Here is a 19,734-nt window from a genome sequence, read left to right on the forward strand (position 1 = left end):
TTTCAAATGTTAAATTAAGAGCGGTTAAATATACAGGTTACATAGCTCTACATTGAAAACACAGTAGGTTTATCTCCATTCAACCATGACTAAATAAAACGTGAACTCTTTGGTGTCAGCAAAGATACTGAGTGAAGCAGCATGCAGTCCAGTGTTTTCAGTGGGTTGTCGATCTGAATAACGGAATCACCAACAACAGCCTGTAAACAAAATATGGCGCTGTATATGCTCAAGCAGTTTGTTTACACCATAATACTTCATGCGAACATATGACAGACATTGAAAGCATATAAGCACCGCAACTTGATAAGCTAACATGAGGTGGGCATCGCAAAAGAAAACTAAGTAAGGTTTGCAAAGCTTTCGTTCTACACCGAACATCACCATTATGACATCATATCGCTCATTGGGACGCAAAAGATGTGATGTCACAGTCAAATACAGAGAAGCACCAAATTCCTAGGTCTCTGTTGTCCCCAAAACTTAAAATACATTGTATTTAAAGATTTCTATACTGTTTTCTGCTCTAAATGTATTGCCACACATCCTTTGAATATTGTCGTAACCACAACTTTGCATTTTGTAATCTGTAGTTGTAGATATAATTATCTAAATACGCCTACCGACAATGATTGAACAAAAATTCTATTCTATGAATATTAGCTTCCGTGGAGATGCGGTCGTCAAACCAGCTGTTTTAATCAGAAGGGGTTTATTGTGATTTAATAGCCTCTGATTGACCAATCAGAATCAAGTAATTTCCAAATTCATGGTAGAATAAATGTCAAAGTCAACTTGGACATTGACACATACATGTCAATGTTTCTTGCTAACAATTCCTGTATCAAAATAAATAACAACTATTAAAGTAGTCATGCATGTAAATTCATTTTTCAATTTCATTTTTTACAAGAATGATTGCAACATTTTCTTGTTTTCCTTTGCAGCTGTTTCTGTGTGATGGGATGTGGGCTGGAAGAAGGTGGTTTGGAGGATCAAGTCTGTATTCTCAGCAGTGTTAGGTAAAAGTGAACACAGAGCACCTCACACACCCTACAGCTACAGCCTCCCACCACAGCCTGCAGCTGACACAGCAAAAACCTCACCAAGACATAACCAGTCTGTGGACTGTTACGGGCTTACAGTATTTCAGTTGTGTTTGGATAACATTGGACTGCATCAGTAAGTCATTAACAGCAGGGTCAGGCAGTGAAAAATATTGATGGCAGACAACATTAGTGTTTGACTCAGGGAAAACTTTCATGGAGCAAGAATGTCATTTAACAAGTAAAGACCTCAAGGAACTTGGAAGGTCTCTTATACAAAAAACTTGTGTTAAAACATCAGATTTCTACAAAATATGAATCTTTTCCGACTATGAAATGTACCGTTTGAAAGAAGATTCAAGAACTCACAAATACCAGTGTAATGTCGGCTTATTACCTTTAGTATGTATTCAGCAACTGGACAGTCATTAGATACTGAAGAAGGACATTTTCAGTACTCAGAAAAAACCCATTATTGCTCCTGACAATCTTGGGTAATTATTATTTATTCAGATTTCTCAATTGATATTTCTGGGAGATATCTTCTCCTGCGACTTCATCAACAGGCCATAATGTCAATAATAAATATAAGTACAGCGGCAACGTTGACAGCTAACGTGACCCAGGGGATGATGAGGCGCTGGACCCTGGAAGAGCGGGCACAGCTGATTCTCTCCCAGCCCGTCGCAATCATCAGTCTCATTCTTTGTTTTCTTGCCATTGTTGCAAATTGCTTCTCAATTCTTGCAACCATGCTGGGTCCCAATGGTATGGTGACACACAACAAACTGATTGTGAGCCTGGGGCTGTCAGACATCCTGCTGAGTTTCAGTGTGGTCAGTCACACCATCAACAAGGTCCTCATTCCCTACCCCCACAAGGACTCCACCCAACAAGAAGTCCTCACATTCTACTGCATGACAATCTTTGCATTTGCTCTCTACACAATGGCAACAATCATCTCCCTTTTGAACCTCTTTGCAATGGCAGTGGACCACTATGTTGCTATCATGAAACCCCTTCATTACGCTGCATACCTGTCCCGGGCACGAGGCAATTGCTTTATTGTGACCATATGGATGTTGGCAATTTTTTGTGGATTTTCAGTATTTTTATCTGATATCCGGAACTACGGTAAAAGAGATCTGAATTACTGTCATTATCTGAAGAAACGAGATTTTCAAGGGGAATATCTCATTATTGCTGTTGCATTCCTCTGCCTCCTGACCATCCTGTACACATATCTGCGCATTTACATCGAAGTTCGGAGAGTTCACAGACAAGGCCCGTCAGCGCGAATGGATTACGTACGAAATCGGAAGGCTCTCTTCACAACCTTGGTCATCATCGGAACATTTGCTGTTTGTTGGCTGCCGACATGTCTGATGCAAATAATCCTCACTATTCAAGCAAAACTAAGTCCACAGTCGATCATTAAACACTTTGGGGTCCTGTTTCGACTTCAGCGCTATCTCAACTGCCTGATTCTGGTGAACACTCTGTGTGATCCCATCGTTTATGCAGTTCGTCTGAGAGATGTTCAGCTTGGATACAGAAGAATTTTCCAGAAATGTCTCTTTTTTCGGTCCAAGCGGAGAGGCAGCCTACAAATGACCATGGAGCGTCGAAACACACAAATTGCACGTCTGCTTACAATGGACAGTATCACAATACCGAACGACAAGGAGTCAGGCAACACACAGTGTGAAACCTCAGCTGACAAGAACAGTGATTCACCAACCAATGTGTAATCCCATTATTTGCTGCTGCTCAGGAATAATGCAACATAAGTCCAAACTTATCAATGCAGACAGATATGCTGAACATCTACAAGTTTCAACAACTCAATGGACACTAGATTATTATTCGTATCTCCTTACACCCAATATGGAGAGATATGTAATAGTCACTGAATATAACTGACCTATCGTGAAATATGTATCCAATATACAGATTAATATTTTTCTTTGAAGCAACAGTAAATGACAGCTTCAGCAGTAATCAGAAGCCTGTTATGACAATGGAAGATGTCAACATGTTTAAGTTTGAATCACTGGGACAAGAGTTCAGTGTTGGATGTTGATTCATACAAGGAAGGTTTGAACATGGCACCAACTTCATCTCATCCAAATAGCCAACCTTAGTCAGGGTAAAAACATATATGTGAGGCATTTGAAACATAAGACAAATTCATATAGACAGTTTAAATGTAATCATGGTGTAAACAATTACTTTTTCTCTACTGTTACATTATTAATTCTGTAAGCTGGATGTGGTTGGAACCATATTATCTAATAACGTATCTGGGCTTTGAAAGAGAGTCAAAGATCCTGGTGTGACTAAGGGAACCAACTCTGCATGACATTTTTTTATGCCTTAGACAATCTACCAACCCTCATCACAGCATAGATCAGACTATATCATTTCTTATTTGGAGGGTTTATTATTTGTCAACATGAAACCAATATTTATTTAGTGATCAATGATTAAACACAAAGAACAAAGAATGATTAGGGCCCTTTTTAGCCCATGGGTATGCATAATTTAAGAAATTAGGTAAAGCTTTACAAATCATTTATCAGATATGTTCATAAGTACCCAAAATAAGTTTTTCAATTCAACAACTGCATGTGACTTATGACAACACCTAATGCATTTGTAAGGCTAAGTCAAAAGGATGTCAAAAAAGGACAATTTTGGACATTTTCAGGAAGAGATCTTCTAATATTTGAAAATAAAAAAGTGTTTGACCAATGCAGGTCTTTTTTCATGGAAGTACACAAAAAGTACAAACATACTGTACAAAATTATGGGGGCTTTCATACTGGTGCATAGTTAGATGTCTTGAAATTGAAAACATTGCCCTTTTACGGTAATTTTTGCCATTGTTGTGGAGAAAATAATCCTTGCAAGGGTAAGAAAAAAATTATAAAGCCATAACAGTCTGTAGCCCTCCGGAACTATGAAGACAAAGTGGCGGCCATGTCGAAAGTCGGATTGGATTTCTGTTTGCAACTTTTAGACACTACAGATGGAATCATTCATACAAAGTAGATACAGAAATGTTGAAAATGCAGAAAAACTTGTAAAAATGGGCTTACCTGAATGTCAAAAGTCATAGCTTGATAAAAAAATAATAATCAAAATATGCCCCAAAGGTATTATACATTATACCACACACTTTCTGCATATCATCTTCATCTTCCGGAGGTTTAAAGTCTGATCGCAATTGTGTGAAAACAGACACCATATCTGGGATATCTTATGCAAAGTTTCAGTTTCTTACACATAATTTTTGGAGAAGATGTCCAAAATGTAAAACTTAACGATGCACATTCACAGGGATGGACAGATGATGAATGAGCCATAACACAAGCTATCTTGTCCAGCTGTCAACCATTTGATCATATCTTATGATTTTCACACCATTATTACAAAAATTTTCATGAAAGTTTACATGTCCCTTGGGCCAGAAATAGCCCATAAACGATCGCCATTTGTCCTTTGCATCAGATGTGACGACGTCATCTACATTGTGGGTTCCACTTCATTTCCAACATAAGTCCTCCTGCCATGATGCTGTGAGGTATCTGACACACAACTGTAGTCTTCATTGCTGGGTTTCAAACATCAAAACAATTTCTTATCTTGAAAACATAACCCCCTTGGAGATATTGGATAAGGAAAGATCACACATTAGACGTATTTAAAATACCAAAGGTTTGTGGAAAGATGAAAATCTCTTTGTAAAGGAAATGTTACACGTTATTTGGAAATACACAACATGTATGCATAGATGAAACGTCCTTTGAAATTTTTATGCAATTTTGATAAACATCAAAGGTGTGTACAGATAGAAATTTCTTTGAAAGATGAGTGTTGTCTTAAGATTATCAACAGCTAATTCAGATATCTGTTTCACCAGACAATTAATGGACTATCAATAGTAACTTGCACCCAGCACTTTACACTGTGATTTAAAGATATCACAAGACAGTGAGAGAATGATAAGAATTGGATGCAACTTTTAGTCGATCACCATGAAGCCATGTTGGGAAAGGATGCCGACAAGTTGGAAGCACTACCTACTGGGCCACAAGCTAGAATAGTTAAGCTTTGTTTCCATTGTCTTGGTTCAACAAACCTACAATCTCAATAAAATCAATCTTAGTTCTCGCTACCGCTAAACAAGGATCTGAGGACATCCCATTACAGGTCACGTCAGAACGACCTTTCATCTGACCAAAAAGAGTGTAGCTTACCAGATCAGGAAAGTGTTTTCTCATCATGCAACCTCAAAATGTTTGACACGATTATTCCAAGCTACAATTACGAGCTTTACGATTGAATCCATCAAAAACATTGTCTATCTGTCCCTTCAGTGGGATAAACATTTGAACGGAAGAGACTGTGGGAAGTACTGCCCTACAATCTCAGTCATCTGTTGATATTCCAGTATGTTCTTTTGTTTAGTTTTCAAATTTTGAATCGAGAACTTTGTCAACATATTTTTCAAAGCCTAGTTGCCAGTAAGAAACTAATCCTGTATAACTTAAGAAAGCTGCTTTCTGATTGGCTAAGCTGACTTCTTGTTAGTCATTTCATTGGTCTGTCAAAGTTTGCAAAAGGTCGTTCTGACATGACCCGTAATGGGATGTCCTCAGATCTTTGTTTAGTTGAAGTGAGAACTATGATCTGGTTTTAATGAGATTGACAAAAGATGACATTCAATGTGTTTGTCAGAGTCTCAATTGTATATTAGAAATTATAGCACAAGTTATCTATTAGATATTTTAATGAATTTGTAAAGTTTTCTTTTTGAATTATTATGCCTTTATCAGCCAGTGACATTTTGCTAGGGATCTTACGTAGATTCACATAATGCAACACTACATAGCTTTTTAGTGGTCAACCAGTATAGTGAGAAAGCAATTGCAAACATTTATTTCTGTACCGTTGACACAAAATGTCATGGAGACAAGACAATTTTTTCCAAAACCTATTTCTGTACCATTAATATTTGTTTGTTTGTTGTTTAATGCCACACTCTGCAATATTTCAGCTATATGACAGCGGTCTGTAAATAATCGAGTCTGGACCAGACAATTCAGTGATTGACATCATGAGCATCAATCTATGTAATAGGGATGACATGCATAATCAATTCATCAACCCTGAAAACCGGATCTTCTTAGTCGCCTATTACGACAAGCATGACCTGATGAGGACCTCTTTTCCACTGGTTTTACCATTAATAAAAAGTGGTGGAAACATTACTACCTGTGAGTGTGATGGGTTTAACACTGCGTTGAACAGTATTTCCGTCATATCACAGCATGTCAGCTTGATGTGGGAGGAAAGTCCCTTATGGGCCAGGTGTTAGAGGTTTGTTTACCACTTGAAACCCACAAGCTCAAGAATGATGCAGACGATTTTTGGGATGACCACACATTTTGATGAAAACATTTCTCATACACTACTAATTACCTGTTTTGTCTCAACATCTACCCACCAATCACCATCCATAACCAACTGTGTTTGTCAGGTAGCAGCCATGTACAAGTTCATTATTCCCACCAGGGATTCAGACACAGACATAGTCCAGTCGTTCACTCACATCTATTTCTAGTGTATGTTTATCGTCCTTTGAAAGTCCTAATTATTTGTTAGCATCATTGTGCACTTTGTTACGATAATATTTTATGTACATGAACTGTTTTCTTTTAGCTTTTAATAAATAACTTCAAACAGCACGTTCTGCATAATGGCGTCAATTAATCTATTACAGACCTTAGAAACTATCTGATAAAAGATTAAAATGGAACCGAAATACCTGCAGACACAATTCATGGATAACAACTTCTTTAATACTGTAAAACTTTTGCCAGTTTTGTGTTGTTTTAGCGACCATGAAGAATCATGATTGATCCAGCCAGTGTAAGAGGACTTGACAACACATGTTGAGGACAACACATGTTGAAGACAACACAGATTGTCACTGAAATTTATCCCCGGATCAATTTCAAATCCGCACTCTGTATTTCAAGAAATGCTGTCAAAACAGGTTACGAAGCTGTGTTAAACAGAGATAAACAGTTGTTTATTTCAATTGCAACCATTAATGCTTACAATTCCATCCTATTCCAATAAAAAAACAATTTCAAGACAATAGTAACAGCTTTTATGTCAAACTTAGCAGGGTCCTGCCAGCATTTATACTGAGAATGGTTCCAAACTGGATTCTTTTATTTCAAATAGATCCTTCGGTTTGTTTTTAGTGAAGTGAGAGAGAGTGATTATCGTAGTACCAAGCAGGCAGCAACAGTTGACATGATCCACACCCTTAGGGTAGGATGAAATACAATGAGATCAGTGACGCAATGCAACCACCAGTCGGTCATCAGTCAGCTCTTTCACCAACCAACAGAAACTGAAGTCCACTTCTCCTGCTTCAAATCATCTAGGGACATACCAGTGAAGATGTCCACAGCCAAGCCGCAGCATACCAGTGAAGATGTCCACAGCCAAGTTGGGACATACCAGCCAAGCCGGGGCATACCAGTGAAGATGTCCACAGCCAAGCCGGGACATACCAGTGAAGATGTCCACAGCCAAGCCGGGACATACCAGTGAAGATGTCCACAGCCAAGCCGGGACATACCAGTGAAGATGTCCACAGCCAAGCCAGGACATACCAGTGAAGATGTCCACAGCCAAGTTGGGACATACCAGCCAAGCCGGGGCATACCAGTGAAGATGTCCACAGCCAAGCCAGGACATACCAACCAAGCCGGGACATACATACCTCAGGTTGTGGGAGTCAGTTGTGGTCAATGGCATACATAGTTTTCCCATTTACAAAGTATATATATAGAGGTTATCACGCGAGTGTGTTTGGGGATGATAAATATCCTGCATTAGGAATAAACATTGTATTTTGCAAGCTTTGGCGAGCTAAACACATAGTGTTTATTCCTAATACAGGATATTTACCATCCCCAAACACACAAGCGTGATAACCTCTTTATCATATAATGTCATTCTTTAATTCTGTGCTTGAAAATCGCTTTCCCTCTCTCACAAACATTAGCAAAACATTGCGAGTTTCCTGGAATGTGCACATTAATATTTATTACGTCACAGGGTAAGTGATGTTTCAGTTGGACAGTGACAGTAACCAATATAGCTCAAACTAAAATCTGTTTCTTATACAGTGGCGAAGCAACATATACGCAAAACAACAATTGTTTTTACTTGCCTTTCACGGCAATCCATCGGTCTGTCCGCTAGAGTAACTGTCCTTTGTCAAAGGGAAGCTACTCTAACCCTAGTCTATGAGACGTCACAGCCACGTTCAGACATAGTGATAGTAGGTCTGTCCTGTCATAAGTGCAGTCAGCAAAAATATTTCGGCCAAATCCAACTATTTCAATTTGTGGAAAAGGTTTCAAGCGAGGTGGACAAGCACAGATTTGGCTACTGATCCCACTTGGCTAGGCCTAGTGCCCTCGCAAAATTGTTTCGAAATTTATATCCCCAAAGTTGCCAAAAGTCATAAAATGCAGTAGCTACGTCACAGTTAGCCACCGAGTCTCAGTAAATGAGACTGTTCTTTTGATAATGATAGCAATTATCCCTTTAGTTCATCCAGATTCCCGATGGTTAACTCTGACTCGATCGCCGAATGACAAGGGCGACGCCATGTTTGTTTGTGAACACTGAAAGTAGTCCCTACTTGACCTTTGATATTTGCATCTCTATCCACATATGACCCCAACGGATATCGTTTTTATCCGTTTGCTTTATCCTGCCGAGAAACCTACCCATTATATGATAAACATAGGTATTGGCTAAATGCCAATTCTATTGTCTTTACTCTATCCATCAGAGGCAGTCCAGGTGCAAGGGTCAGATCAATGTATCTATGTACATACGTATGGATCAATCTCTTTAAAATAGGATCTTAGTTCTTGCTATCGCTAAACAAAGATCTGAGGACATCCCATTACAGAAGGACCAATCAAAGAACGACAGATCATGAAAGTGACAGTCAGAATGTGTTTTCTAAACATGCATCCTCGAAAACATTAAAACCATGCATTCCGACCGACAGTTACGGCCCGTACGACTGATTCTGTTAAAATCATCATCTGTCTCTCGCTTCCGTAGGATAAACATTTGAACGGAGGAGGCGTTGCACAGTACGTGGAAAGCACTGCAATACAATCGTAACCATATATTATCCATTCTTGAATGTTTGTTTGTACAGTTTTCAAAATTTTAATCGAGAACTGTGTCAACATATTTTTCAAGCGTAAGTCTGAAATGGAAGTCGCCAGGTTGAACGAGTGCCGTAAAGCTCGAGAAAGCTGCTTTCTCATTGGCTGATATCGACTTCTTGTTATTCGTTTCGGTGGTCGGTCAAAGTTCGCGAAAGGTCGTTCTGACGTGTCCTCCGATCTTTGTTTAGCGGCAGCGAGAACTTAGATATGACTTTAATGAGATTGACATATGGATATATATAAAATAGATTATACTTTCATTTATAATAATATATACCCTTGCACCTGATCAAGACAGCCTGGACTGCCTTTGCTGGGTGGAGTAAAGACAACAGAACTGGCAGTCATCTGCTGATTTCAATGTTTGTAGTTTAACACATTCAAGCTATTTGAGAGAATTCAGAAAATAATTGTGTCTGGACCAGACAATCCAGACATTATGAGAATCAATCCACACAATACAAGGACATGCATCAACCAAGTCAGCAAGTCTAATCACCTGATCCATTTAGTTGCCTCTTACAAGCATAGGTTACTGAGGAACTATCTTCTTACCCAGAAACCCCATGAGTTCCAGAGGATGAACCAGCGGCATGAAGCACCAATAGAACTCATACAAGGTCGTATTACCCAACTGGGGAGATATCAAAACTGTACATCACACTTGTGACAAAGGTCAAGATTATTATATTTGTATTGATTGCTTAACCATTACCTCACCAAGGTCACAAATGAAAGGTCACACTGAACTCATTCATAAAACACATTTCATATTAGTAATATGCACTATTACAGACATACAATCCAGTTTATCCATTTGCCATGAACATATGGACTACAGATAGATGAGATACTTGGAAGTCAATGCCTATAAGCATGATGCAACAAACCGCTTTCTGTGAAGACGCTTCTATTCTCCCTAAGACTTATCTCGCTTTTGAACCAAACTACGTCACTGAAGGACCAAAAAGATGTTGGTTTGTTTGTTTGTTGTTTAATGCCGCAGTCAGCAATATTCCTGCTATATGACAGCAGTCTGTAAATAATCAAGTCTGGACCAGACAATCCAGTGATTGACCTCATGAGCATTGATCCACGCAACTGGGATCGATGGCAAGATGTAGTGTAAATGCCAGACTAAATGAAATCTTGTAGATTTGCAATAAATGATCTGTTTGAGTTTGTGAGAGGTGAGGTGAAATGAGGTTTAACGTCACGTCCCAAGATTATTGCACTTATATAGCGACGTGCATGTATGTGTGTGTGTTTGTGTGGCTGCTTGTACAAGTCCGGACAGATGCCGATTTATAGTGCTAGCCCACTGAGATACCATGCCGCAGTTTAACATGAATACCTCACTCAGACACAGTATACTGACTCCGAGCTGACCAGTCCTTGTTTTAGCTCCTTAATGCCGAGCGCCAGACAGGGTAACAAGAAGTACCATCTTTTAACGTCTTTTGGTATGACACGGCCGGGGATCAAACCCTGGACCTTCCGCTCTCCGGGTGGACGCTCTACTACTAGACCATGGAGGCGGTCTTGAGTTTGTGAAAACATGTTGCCTAAACACACCACAGCATGCAGCACAGGATTGTTGTACAAGTACATAGCAGGTACGCCTTTATCACAGTTCACTTGGTGACAGTTGGCACGATATGAAGGACCCATTTTTGAAATAGTGAAGAAATGAAGAAAGCCTGGAAGAAAAATAAGAAGATGCAGAGTTAACCTTTTTGAGGTTGAATGATTAGAAAACACATTCCAACTGTCCCTTTCCCGATCTTTTAAGTGACACTCTGATTGGTCAGATGTAAAGGTTACCATGGGGTATTCCGAACGACAGTTGCAGGATGAATGACTGATTCCGTCAAAGTCATCATCTATCTCTCACTTCAATGGGATAAATATTCGCCTTTGAGAAATATTGCCATGCAATCTTGGACATCTATTAGACATTCAAGAATTTTCTTTTGTTCAGTGTTCAAATTTGGAATCGAGAACAGTCAAAATATTTTTCAAAATTTAGTTTGGAATATAAGTCGGCAGTTTGAAACTAGTGCCGCAAACTTCTTTCTGATAAGCTATATTTTTAATACAAAGGTCTTGATGAAATGAAGGTGTCACCATTGGTGGGAACAAGCCTGTGAAGTTTCAGCTTCATTGGTCCAGTGGTATCTGAGAAGAAGATGTTAACAATCCACACAAAGCGGACAAGCATTTAAGGTTAAATATGCTGTGTGCAATAGCACAATACATAGCAAATATGGCATATTTTCTGGCAAAGCATATAAATTCACAATGACACAAGTAGAAATGTCTGATAAATCTTGGAAAAATAACATTTCCAACTCAGCTGCCATGATTAGACATATTTGAGATGGGATCAGAATTCCTGTGAGCACTTTCTCGAGACACATGGCACCAGCTGTCTTTCAGTTAGTTCAGCGGAAACAACCACTTTACGGGAATAAATGGCAAGGCTGAGGTTTGCTGTTCACTGACCATGAACCCAGGGCCATGACTCAACCGTGAAACTTGACAGAGTTAGGTTTGAATTACAAAATGCTCTCTTAAAACTCTTATCCTTACGACTATGCGTCATGCCACTTTAGAACTTTTACCAATGTAAAAGTAAGCCATTTATCACAATGTTAATGATTATTAGGGATAGGTTTTGGAGGTTTAAAGTGTATCACAATATTTTACGATGCACAAGGCCGTATTGCGATACATATCACGGTATATTGTATAATTCTAAATTTTGAATTCAGAAGCAATTTATAACATCATTACATTTTTGACACAATCTGGCCATAATGAGTTTCAGCTCAAATCAAGGTCCAACTTCACACCAGTGTATGAATTGAGAGATGGATTGAGCACAGCTGATTGCTGTTTCCATCTAAGTTTATGAGAAAATACACACGGTAAACTTAATCTCTGCATGTGAAACAAAAACAAACATTACAATTACAATTTAAACAGTAAATTGACATGTCTTGTGATGTTTGATATCAAATTTCAAATTGGTACTGAACCAAGTTTCTTGTCACCAATTTGTTAAAACCTGAATTAACTGAAGGGATACACTGTCATTTTTTTCTGCACGTAATAATCTTCTTTTCCACAATACTGACTACTCATTTAATAAATATCGAGATGCATGCTCCGTGCAAGTGTATAACATTAAACACATGATAAAAACCGCATTTTGAAATCACCCGATATACTGAGCATTAAAAAATTATATTGTGATATGTATCGTGGCAAGAGTGATCCTCAATATACTGATATACTGGTAATACTACGTACCCTTCATAATTGATAAGAGCCAATCACAAAAATAGGGCTACTGCACTGTACCTCACCTGGGTTTGTTGTTTAACGCCACACTCAGCAATATTCCGGCTACATGACATCAGTCCGTAAATAATTGAGTCTGGACCAGACAATCCAGTGATTAATATCATGAGCATCGATCCACGCAATATGGGATCGATGGCATGCATCAACCAAGTCAGCAAGCCTGACCAGCCGATCCCATTACGCAAAGTCGCCTTTTACGGAAAGCATGGGTTGCTGAAGACCTATTCTACCCCGGATCTTCACAGGTCAGCTCACCTGGGTATGTTAAAATGTCACTTAAACATTTTCATATATTTTATGAATAGATAATGAGGACAAAAATATCAACGAATCTGAAATAAGTTACTTAATTTTCACAATGTTTCTAAACCTGCAATTATCAAAGTATTATTGTAGAACCTTGTTGCAATACACAACAGTTCAAATTACTTCATACAAAATTTCAACTCTGAGCCTAATTATACCTTCCAAAGAGAACATTTCTTCAAATGTCACACAACTTTTCCAAAACTACAGAAAAATTCCTATTGATTTGAACAAAATATGATATCATTATGGTTGTCATAAGGAGAAACATACATATTTCTGCTGAGCAGAAAAAATTAGCAGTAGCCATCAAATGTGGTTTATATCGTGCAGTGCAGTGTGGCAGTTTCAGCTGTCAGTATGGTAAGTGCAAAGGTCAGATCAAGGTAAAAAGTTAAAATACTGCACAAAATGGAACAAACATCAATAGCTTTGTCAATCATCATGTCAAAAGGAAAATCAGATTGAACTTCATGAACAAATAAGGTGTGTTCATTGGTGGGAAGAAGGTTGTGAAGTTTCAGCTCTACATTGGTCTAGTGGTTAACAGTGCCACCAAATACGTTCTAGACAATGTAAGTGCAGGGTCAAAATGCAAAGGACAAATGAAGGTCAAAATTTTAAATGAAAAACAGAACATGTCTTAAGCTTGACTATGATCAAGATTCATACCAAATTTCATTACATTTTTAAAACAATCTGGCCATAATGAGTTTCAGCTCAATCAAGATCAAACTTTACAATACCACCGGTATTGGTAGACACATATAAAGCCCCACAAAGTAACTACCCATGTACCATATTGCATCAGATTTTCAACAAAAAAAACCATTGAGTAATAGACATGAATAGACTTTTCAAAATAGCTTCCATTGTGGGCATAACGAAAAATATATTTTGAACAGATTGGGTGTCATCGTTGGTGGGAACAAGCTTATGGAGTTTCAGGTCCACTGGTTCAGTGATTTCCGAGAAGATGAATGTTTACAACTAATGACTGAATTTTATTTTGTATTTTCTAAAATGGTCACTGGCAGCCAAATTTCCGATTAAGATTCCTAAACAAACTAATTGCACTACATTTGCACAGCAGGTGCGCATGGTGCATGCCAAACCCGAAGTTGGCAGGTAGCAACCACCATTTTCTTGCTGGACAGCATAAATTGTGATTTCACCCGAGCACATGGAGCATCTTCAAGCCAACATTTTAGACCTTTTAGTTAATATTTTGAACTACCGTATTTTCTTAAGTATAGTGCGCACTTTTTTTCCAAAAAACACAGCTGTGTAGAAGGGGGTGCGCATTATTCACGAATTAATGAGTTTTGATGTTTTTTCCCCCATGGAAAGACATTACCGTGTGCACGTAACACCGGAAATACCATGTAAACAAATCCATACTGAAGTTCGCAAATTATTCATGTTATTATTACACTGTTTGGCTTTAAAAAGTGTTCTTTGTATATCTGGACTTATGTTTGTAACTTATTTCATTAATTTTATTCAAAATTCCTTTAAATATTGTTTTAATTAATTTCGGCGAAATCTGGTGTGAAGCGATCGGAAGATCGCACAACTCACCGTTTTTAACAGCAACCACGGTCAGATTACCACTATTGACGCCTTGAAACAAACTTTAGTTGACAGAGAATGGATACATATATCATAAATGCCATACTTTGATTCGTTAAAAGTCATATTTGTTTTTGTTTGACGATTCTATGTCAACGCGTAATTCTCGCTATCACACGATCAAGTGCACGGGAGCCTTGACAGTGACTGGTCAGACTGGTTCCATGTAAAAAATAATACCCGGCAATTCCGATCAGCTGCTTCGCTTAGGGTTATTATTATTTTGAATATGTTTAAATTATGAATATGTATCTAAATTAACAAGATATTGGAATATATTATTCCTGATAAAAAAATAGTTTCAGATACAACTTTTGCCGTTCCTTGCATTAAAATTTGTAAAGTTATATCATTTGGTGTGTCTTGACCGAATCACCGGTAGATTCCAAGAAAACATGTGTAAAGCTGATTGCTATGTTCGGCTTAGTTTACGAGAAAAGGTGATCTTAATCCCTGGATATAAAACAATGCCTAGCTGAACAAAAAATACAATTTAAACGGTAAATCAAGTCTGGTGATTTTTTATCTCAAATTTCGAATTTGTACAGACAAAGTTTCTCATCACCCGTTAGTTTGCCGGACTCCGCTGAAGGGGTACGGTGTAATATATTTCTGCACATAATATTCGAATTTCTTTTTTTCTAAAATATTGAACCTGCTAGAGGGGGGTGCACATTATACATGGGTGCACACTTTACTCAAGAAAATATGGTAAACCTAACTTACATCATGCCCCGATGGGTTTCCGGGCCACAATTGCCATAGTATAGAATAGTTCAATTTCTTTTACTCTACTTTTGATGTCATTTGGAAAAATGAGACGACTCAAAAACATTATTATATCACACTAGCACACTTTTGTGTCAGTTTTAGCTTTATTATGCTATTTTAGGATTTTTATCAATGTATTTTAACTTTGCGTCATGTAAATGTTCCAAGATATTGGAAAAACCCACAAAGAACTGTACTATAGTTAATGGTAATGGTTTTACACTCTCTGGGGTATTCATTTTCCATCTAAACTGTCTGTCGTGATAATCGTAGCTTGACAATATCTCATTTATACCTTGTGCCTGCATTTCAGACTGCTGATAAACCAAAAATGACGCTATCTTGAGGATTATTTATCCTTCCAGGAGCCATTTCATTTGACTACTACTGATTAGAGTGGATTCTTTTCACATGCTGTGTTGGCCATATTTAGAGTTAGCTGTCTTCTGACATGACTCGCACACTAAATCAGGTTTCTTTTTTATGTGAGTGCTGGAAGCTAAGGCACATGGTTCTGAAAGACAAAGAATAGGACAGATTGCAACAGGCCCTGAAACGCCAACACTTCCACCAGGACAGATTGCAACAAACACTGAAACACAAACACTTCCACCAGGACAGATTGCAACAAACCCTGAAACACCAACACTTCCACCAGGACAGATTGCAACAAACACTGAAACACAAACACTTCCACCAGGACAGATTGCAACAAACCCTGAAACACCAACACTTCCACCAGGACAGATTGCAACAAACCCTGAAACACCAACACTTCCACCAGGACAGATTGCAACAAACCCTGAAACACCAACACTTCTACCAGGACAGATTGCAACAAACCCCGAAACACCAACACTTCTACCAGGACAGATTGCAACAAACCCTGAAACACCAACACTTCTACCAGGACAGATTGCAACAAACCCCGAAACACCAACACTTCTACCAGGACAGATTGCAACAAACCCCGAAACACCAACGCTTCTACCAGGACAGATTGCAACAAACCCTGAAACATCAACACAAATTGTAAGTACTGTGGCAGGCTCAAGTATAAGAAAATAACATTAGTTAGAATATTAGTTTTATTTAATACATTACATTTTATACTCTGCACAGTAAGCATTCTCTCAGTTTAACCTCCCATGATTGCCACACTTCACTAAATGTCACACTTACAGCACTCTTTGCCTCAGCATGCCCAGGCCCAGTCTATTGTCTCACTGATAGGCCAAGCTGGCTATAGCTGATGTCAATCTTTAGGTTGTATAAACTTTAAATCATTTGCTACTTTACTTGCCAAGGAAAGACAATCTTGTACTTAGTGTATACATACCTGGTAAGTCTCATGCATTTATCACCTATGTCACGCTCACACGCAAGGTTGGGAAATTCTCACGCATTCATATAAAATGTAGATAAAAATATTTTGAAATGCTTTTCTCTTTCGATTTATCGCGATTGCAACCAACACGGTGAGACTGGGTTCATTCTTTCCCCTTTCGCGCAATTACTTGTTGAGTAGTATAGGTAATAGGGGTTCTGCCGCAACCCCACTGGAGCTGGATTTATATACCCATACTGCTACTACAGGTGGCATTTTTTATGCGTAAATGACTAATGCGATTTAACGATAGTCATGAGTTTAAGTGAAATTGGCTCTAGCTTACCACCACCTAGATGAGCCTAAATGGTAATAAAAATATTCTTTATTATTTTTATCAATAAAGCGATATTCAACATTTTTTATTAAGTTCTTCGTTCATTTTACTAGGAGACCAGACTATATAACTACCGTATATCGCTGTGTATAAGGCGACCCCATGTATAAGACGACCCCCCTGTACACGCCTTAAAAATCAACCCAAAATCCTATACTCCGTGTATAAGGCGACCTGGAATGAAACACATCACAAGTCTGACTGATATACCGGTAGAAGATTTAACGTGATCTTGCTGACTGTAGCGTATTTCGCACACGGACATCAACATCACAAATTAGTTAGTTAGTTACTTTGGAGATTTAATGTGCGCTTTCCGACTGATGCGTATTTCGCACACATCACAAGTGCACACACAAACCTTATATATGCAATAAAAATATGTTTATCTTGCATTGTTTTTTTTCTACAATGATCGGTCGCGTGTGTAACTCCGGCACATGTCGCCATTTTGTGTTCACACGGTACGACACCAAACTGGTGCCCGTAAAATAAAATTCATTTATGAAGTAATAACATATAAGAGACAATGGTGAGTAATTTAATCGCCAATTACCTATGTTGTTACTAACTAGTCTTATGTTTGCTTCACATTCAGCGTGTTTATTCCACAATCACTTGTACACACCGTCTCCAACACTTGTTAATACAACTGTAAAAACAGCGGGAATTGATTTCAGCTTCACTGGTTATCACATGTTAGGTCACATGTGCAATATGCAAATGATTACCGGTACTTCCGGCTCTCTACTCACGGATGTTGATTGTTTTACCGTGTCAGGTGGTTTGACAATCTGCTTCGAGGAGAGGTTCATTTCAACTTTATTTGCAGAAATTATTAAACTTTATTCAAGGAAAAGAAATACAAATCATGTTTATGTATGGAAAGTTATATAGTTATTGGAACAGTTATTTAGGACGAAATGCAAAGTTTTATTGTCAAATGCTGGGCTGGCTATCGGACGCAGGTTGACATCGCCAGTGGAAAAAAATGTGAGATCTTCGACTCCGTGTATAAGACGACCCCCCTTCTTAGCCCCCTCATTTTAGGTACGAAAAACTCGCCTTATACACAGCGATATACGGTACACTCTTCTTGTAAATTGATAAGAAACAATTTATAACCGTATTTTGGTTGGTTTGACATCACTGATATAATAAAAACCTTGTGGTAATTCTATCCATTTAATAGTTTTTTCGATTTCCATTATCATATATATTAATGTAAGCATTTGTCTAAATGTGATCAAATGATATTTTTAATCTCCAACCAGTTCTTTGGTTTGGCACGGAATAATTGACGCGCTTGTTGCCTCCCCTGTTCTATGAATTTTTTTTTCTCGTCTTCGCTAATACCATTGGTCTTACGAGATTTTGATCGAATCTCTTGCTTCATTTCATTGTATTTGGTGAGTTCTGACAACACTAAACGAAACTCATCCTCGGATATCTTACAATCGACCATTGCTGTCGAAATATGATCCTCAATGCTGTTCAACTTTGCTTCGGCGAGTATCCAAATACTATCGTGTTTTAATGCTTTCATTTGCAACCTACGAGAAATGAATTTTATCGCTATTCCTGTCAGTCCCGAGACTCCGGTGCCTATTTCCAAGCCGATATAGTTGATAGTAAACCGACACCAGCTACACCGAATCCCATGCTAGCCGCTACAAGAGCAGTGTCAACTCCGTCCAGAGCATTCATGGCTCTGCGATACTTTTTATACAATCCAAGTCTCAACTCCCTATCCTTCTCTATTCGATGTTTTATGTCGCTTATTTGATGTAATCGAAATCCATCAACAGTTTCCATCTTTTCAATTGCTTCATCGAGCGCTGGATATAAACTCATAGTGTATATTACGAATATATAATAGTCTTTAATTGGTCTTGCTTAAATGTTTTGAGAGTATACATCAACCTTATCAAATGTATATTATACGGCGAGAATATCTTAGTAAGACAAATGCTGTCACTTTTAATAATTTTGACCCCCTCGAGGGTTGCAACAGGCGATGCTCCGATATGAATAATACTGCAACGTTCACGCTCGCGTTTCTTGAGCCATTTAATCGATAGACCTGGTAATATTTCGAAGGCATCTTCAGGTGCATCTCCGAACAAGACTTCAATATTAAGAGTAGAAAGATTAGGTATTGCACTCAAGTTAACTTTAATATCATCGAATTCAACAACCAAATTTAATCTAACATTTTGGACTGCCGGACGACTATATAACATATGACCTGGGTCTTCTGGCAGGGGAGTGACTAACACACTTTTTCGTTTTGACGGGATATAGGCCACGAGTACGATACCACTATTTATTATCTTAGTTAAATTATGTCCCTTACCCATCATAACATAAGGTGGGGTAATGACGATATTCAATAGCCACTCGATGTTTGCTTCGACCATAGTCCATTTATTCTCACCGTTGAGAATAATATTGTACGAAGTGTTTTAATGGAGTCTACTAACGTCGACATCGCTTAAATCTTCTAGATTACCCGTGAATGTAACTTCTTTCCGCTTGTATACATTATCGTGTAAGTGTAAAGCGTATAACTTACCATTGGTACCAGGTTTATCGAATCCTTCT

At 38.3% G+C, this 19,734-nt stretch overlaps 2 protein-coding genes across 4 annotated transcripts in view; one reads left to right on the forward strand and one right to left on the reverse strand.

Annotated features, from left to right (window-relative positions):
* LOC139470096 (DNA mismatch repair protein Mlh1-like) overlaps positions 1 to 19,734 on the reverse strand; it is a 242,361-nt gene that overhangs the window by 163,189 nt on the left and 59,438 nt on the right. The gene's annotated exons all lie outside the window — the stretch shown is intronic.
* Positions 1,471 to 3,208, forward strand: LOC139470272 (melanocortin receptor 5-like). Its single transcript, XM_071252620.1, has one exon. The coding sequence runs from the start codon at positions 1,619 to 1,621 to the stop codon at positions 2,795 to 2,797; it is 1,179 nt and encodes a 392-aa protein (XP_071108721.1). The 5' UTR covers positions 1,471 to 1,618; the 3' UTR covers positions 2,798 to 3,208.

The sequence above is a fragment of the Haliotis cracherodii genome, unplaced genomic scaffold (genome assembly GCF_022045235.1).
Source record: "Haliotis cracherodii isolate W230 unplaced genomic scaffold, xgHalCrac1.p SCAF_20, whole genome shotgun sequence".
Classification (NCBI taxonomy): domain Eukaryota; kingdom Metazoa; phylum Mollusca; class Gastropoda; order Lepetellida; family Haliotidae; genus Haliotis; species Haliotis cracherodii.

Bases quoted from the DNA above. Each gene is read 5' to 3' on its own strand.
- LOC139470272 (XM_071252620.1), top strand. From the start codon at position 1,619: ATGTCAATAATAAATATAAGTACAGCGGCAACGTTGACAGCTAACGTG.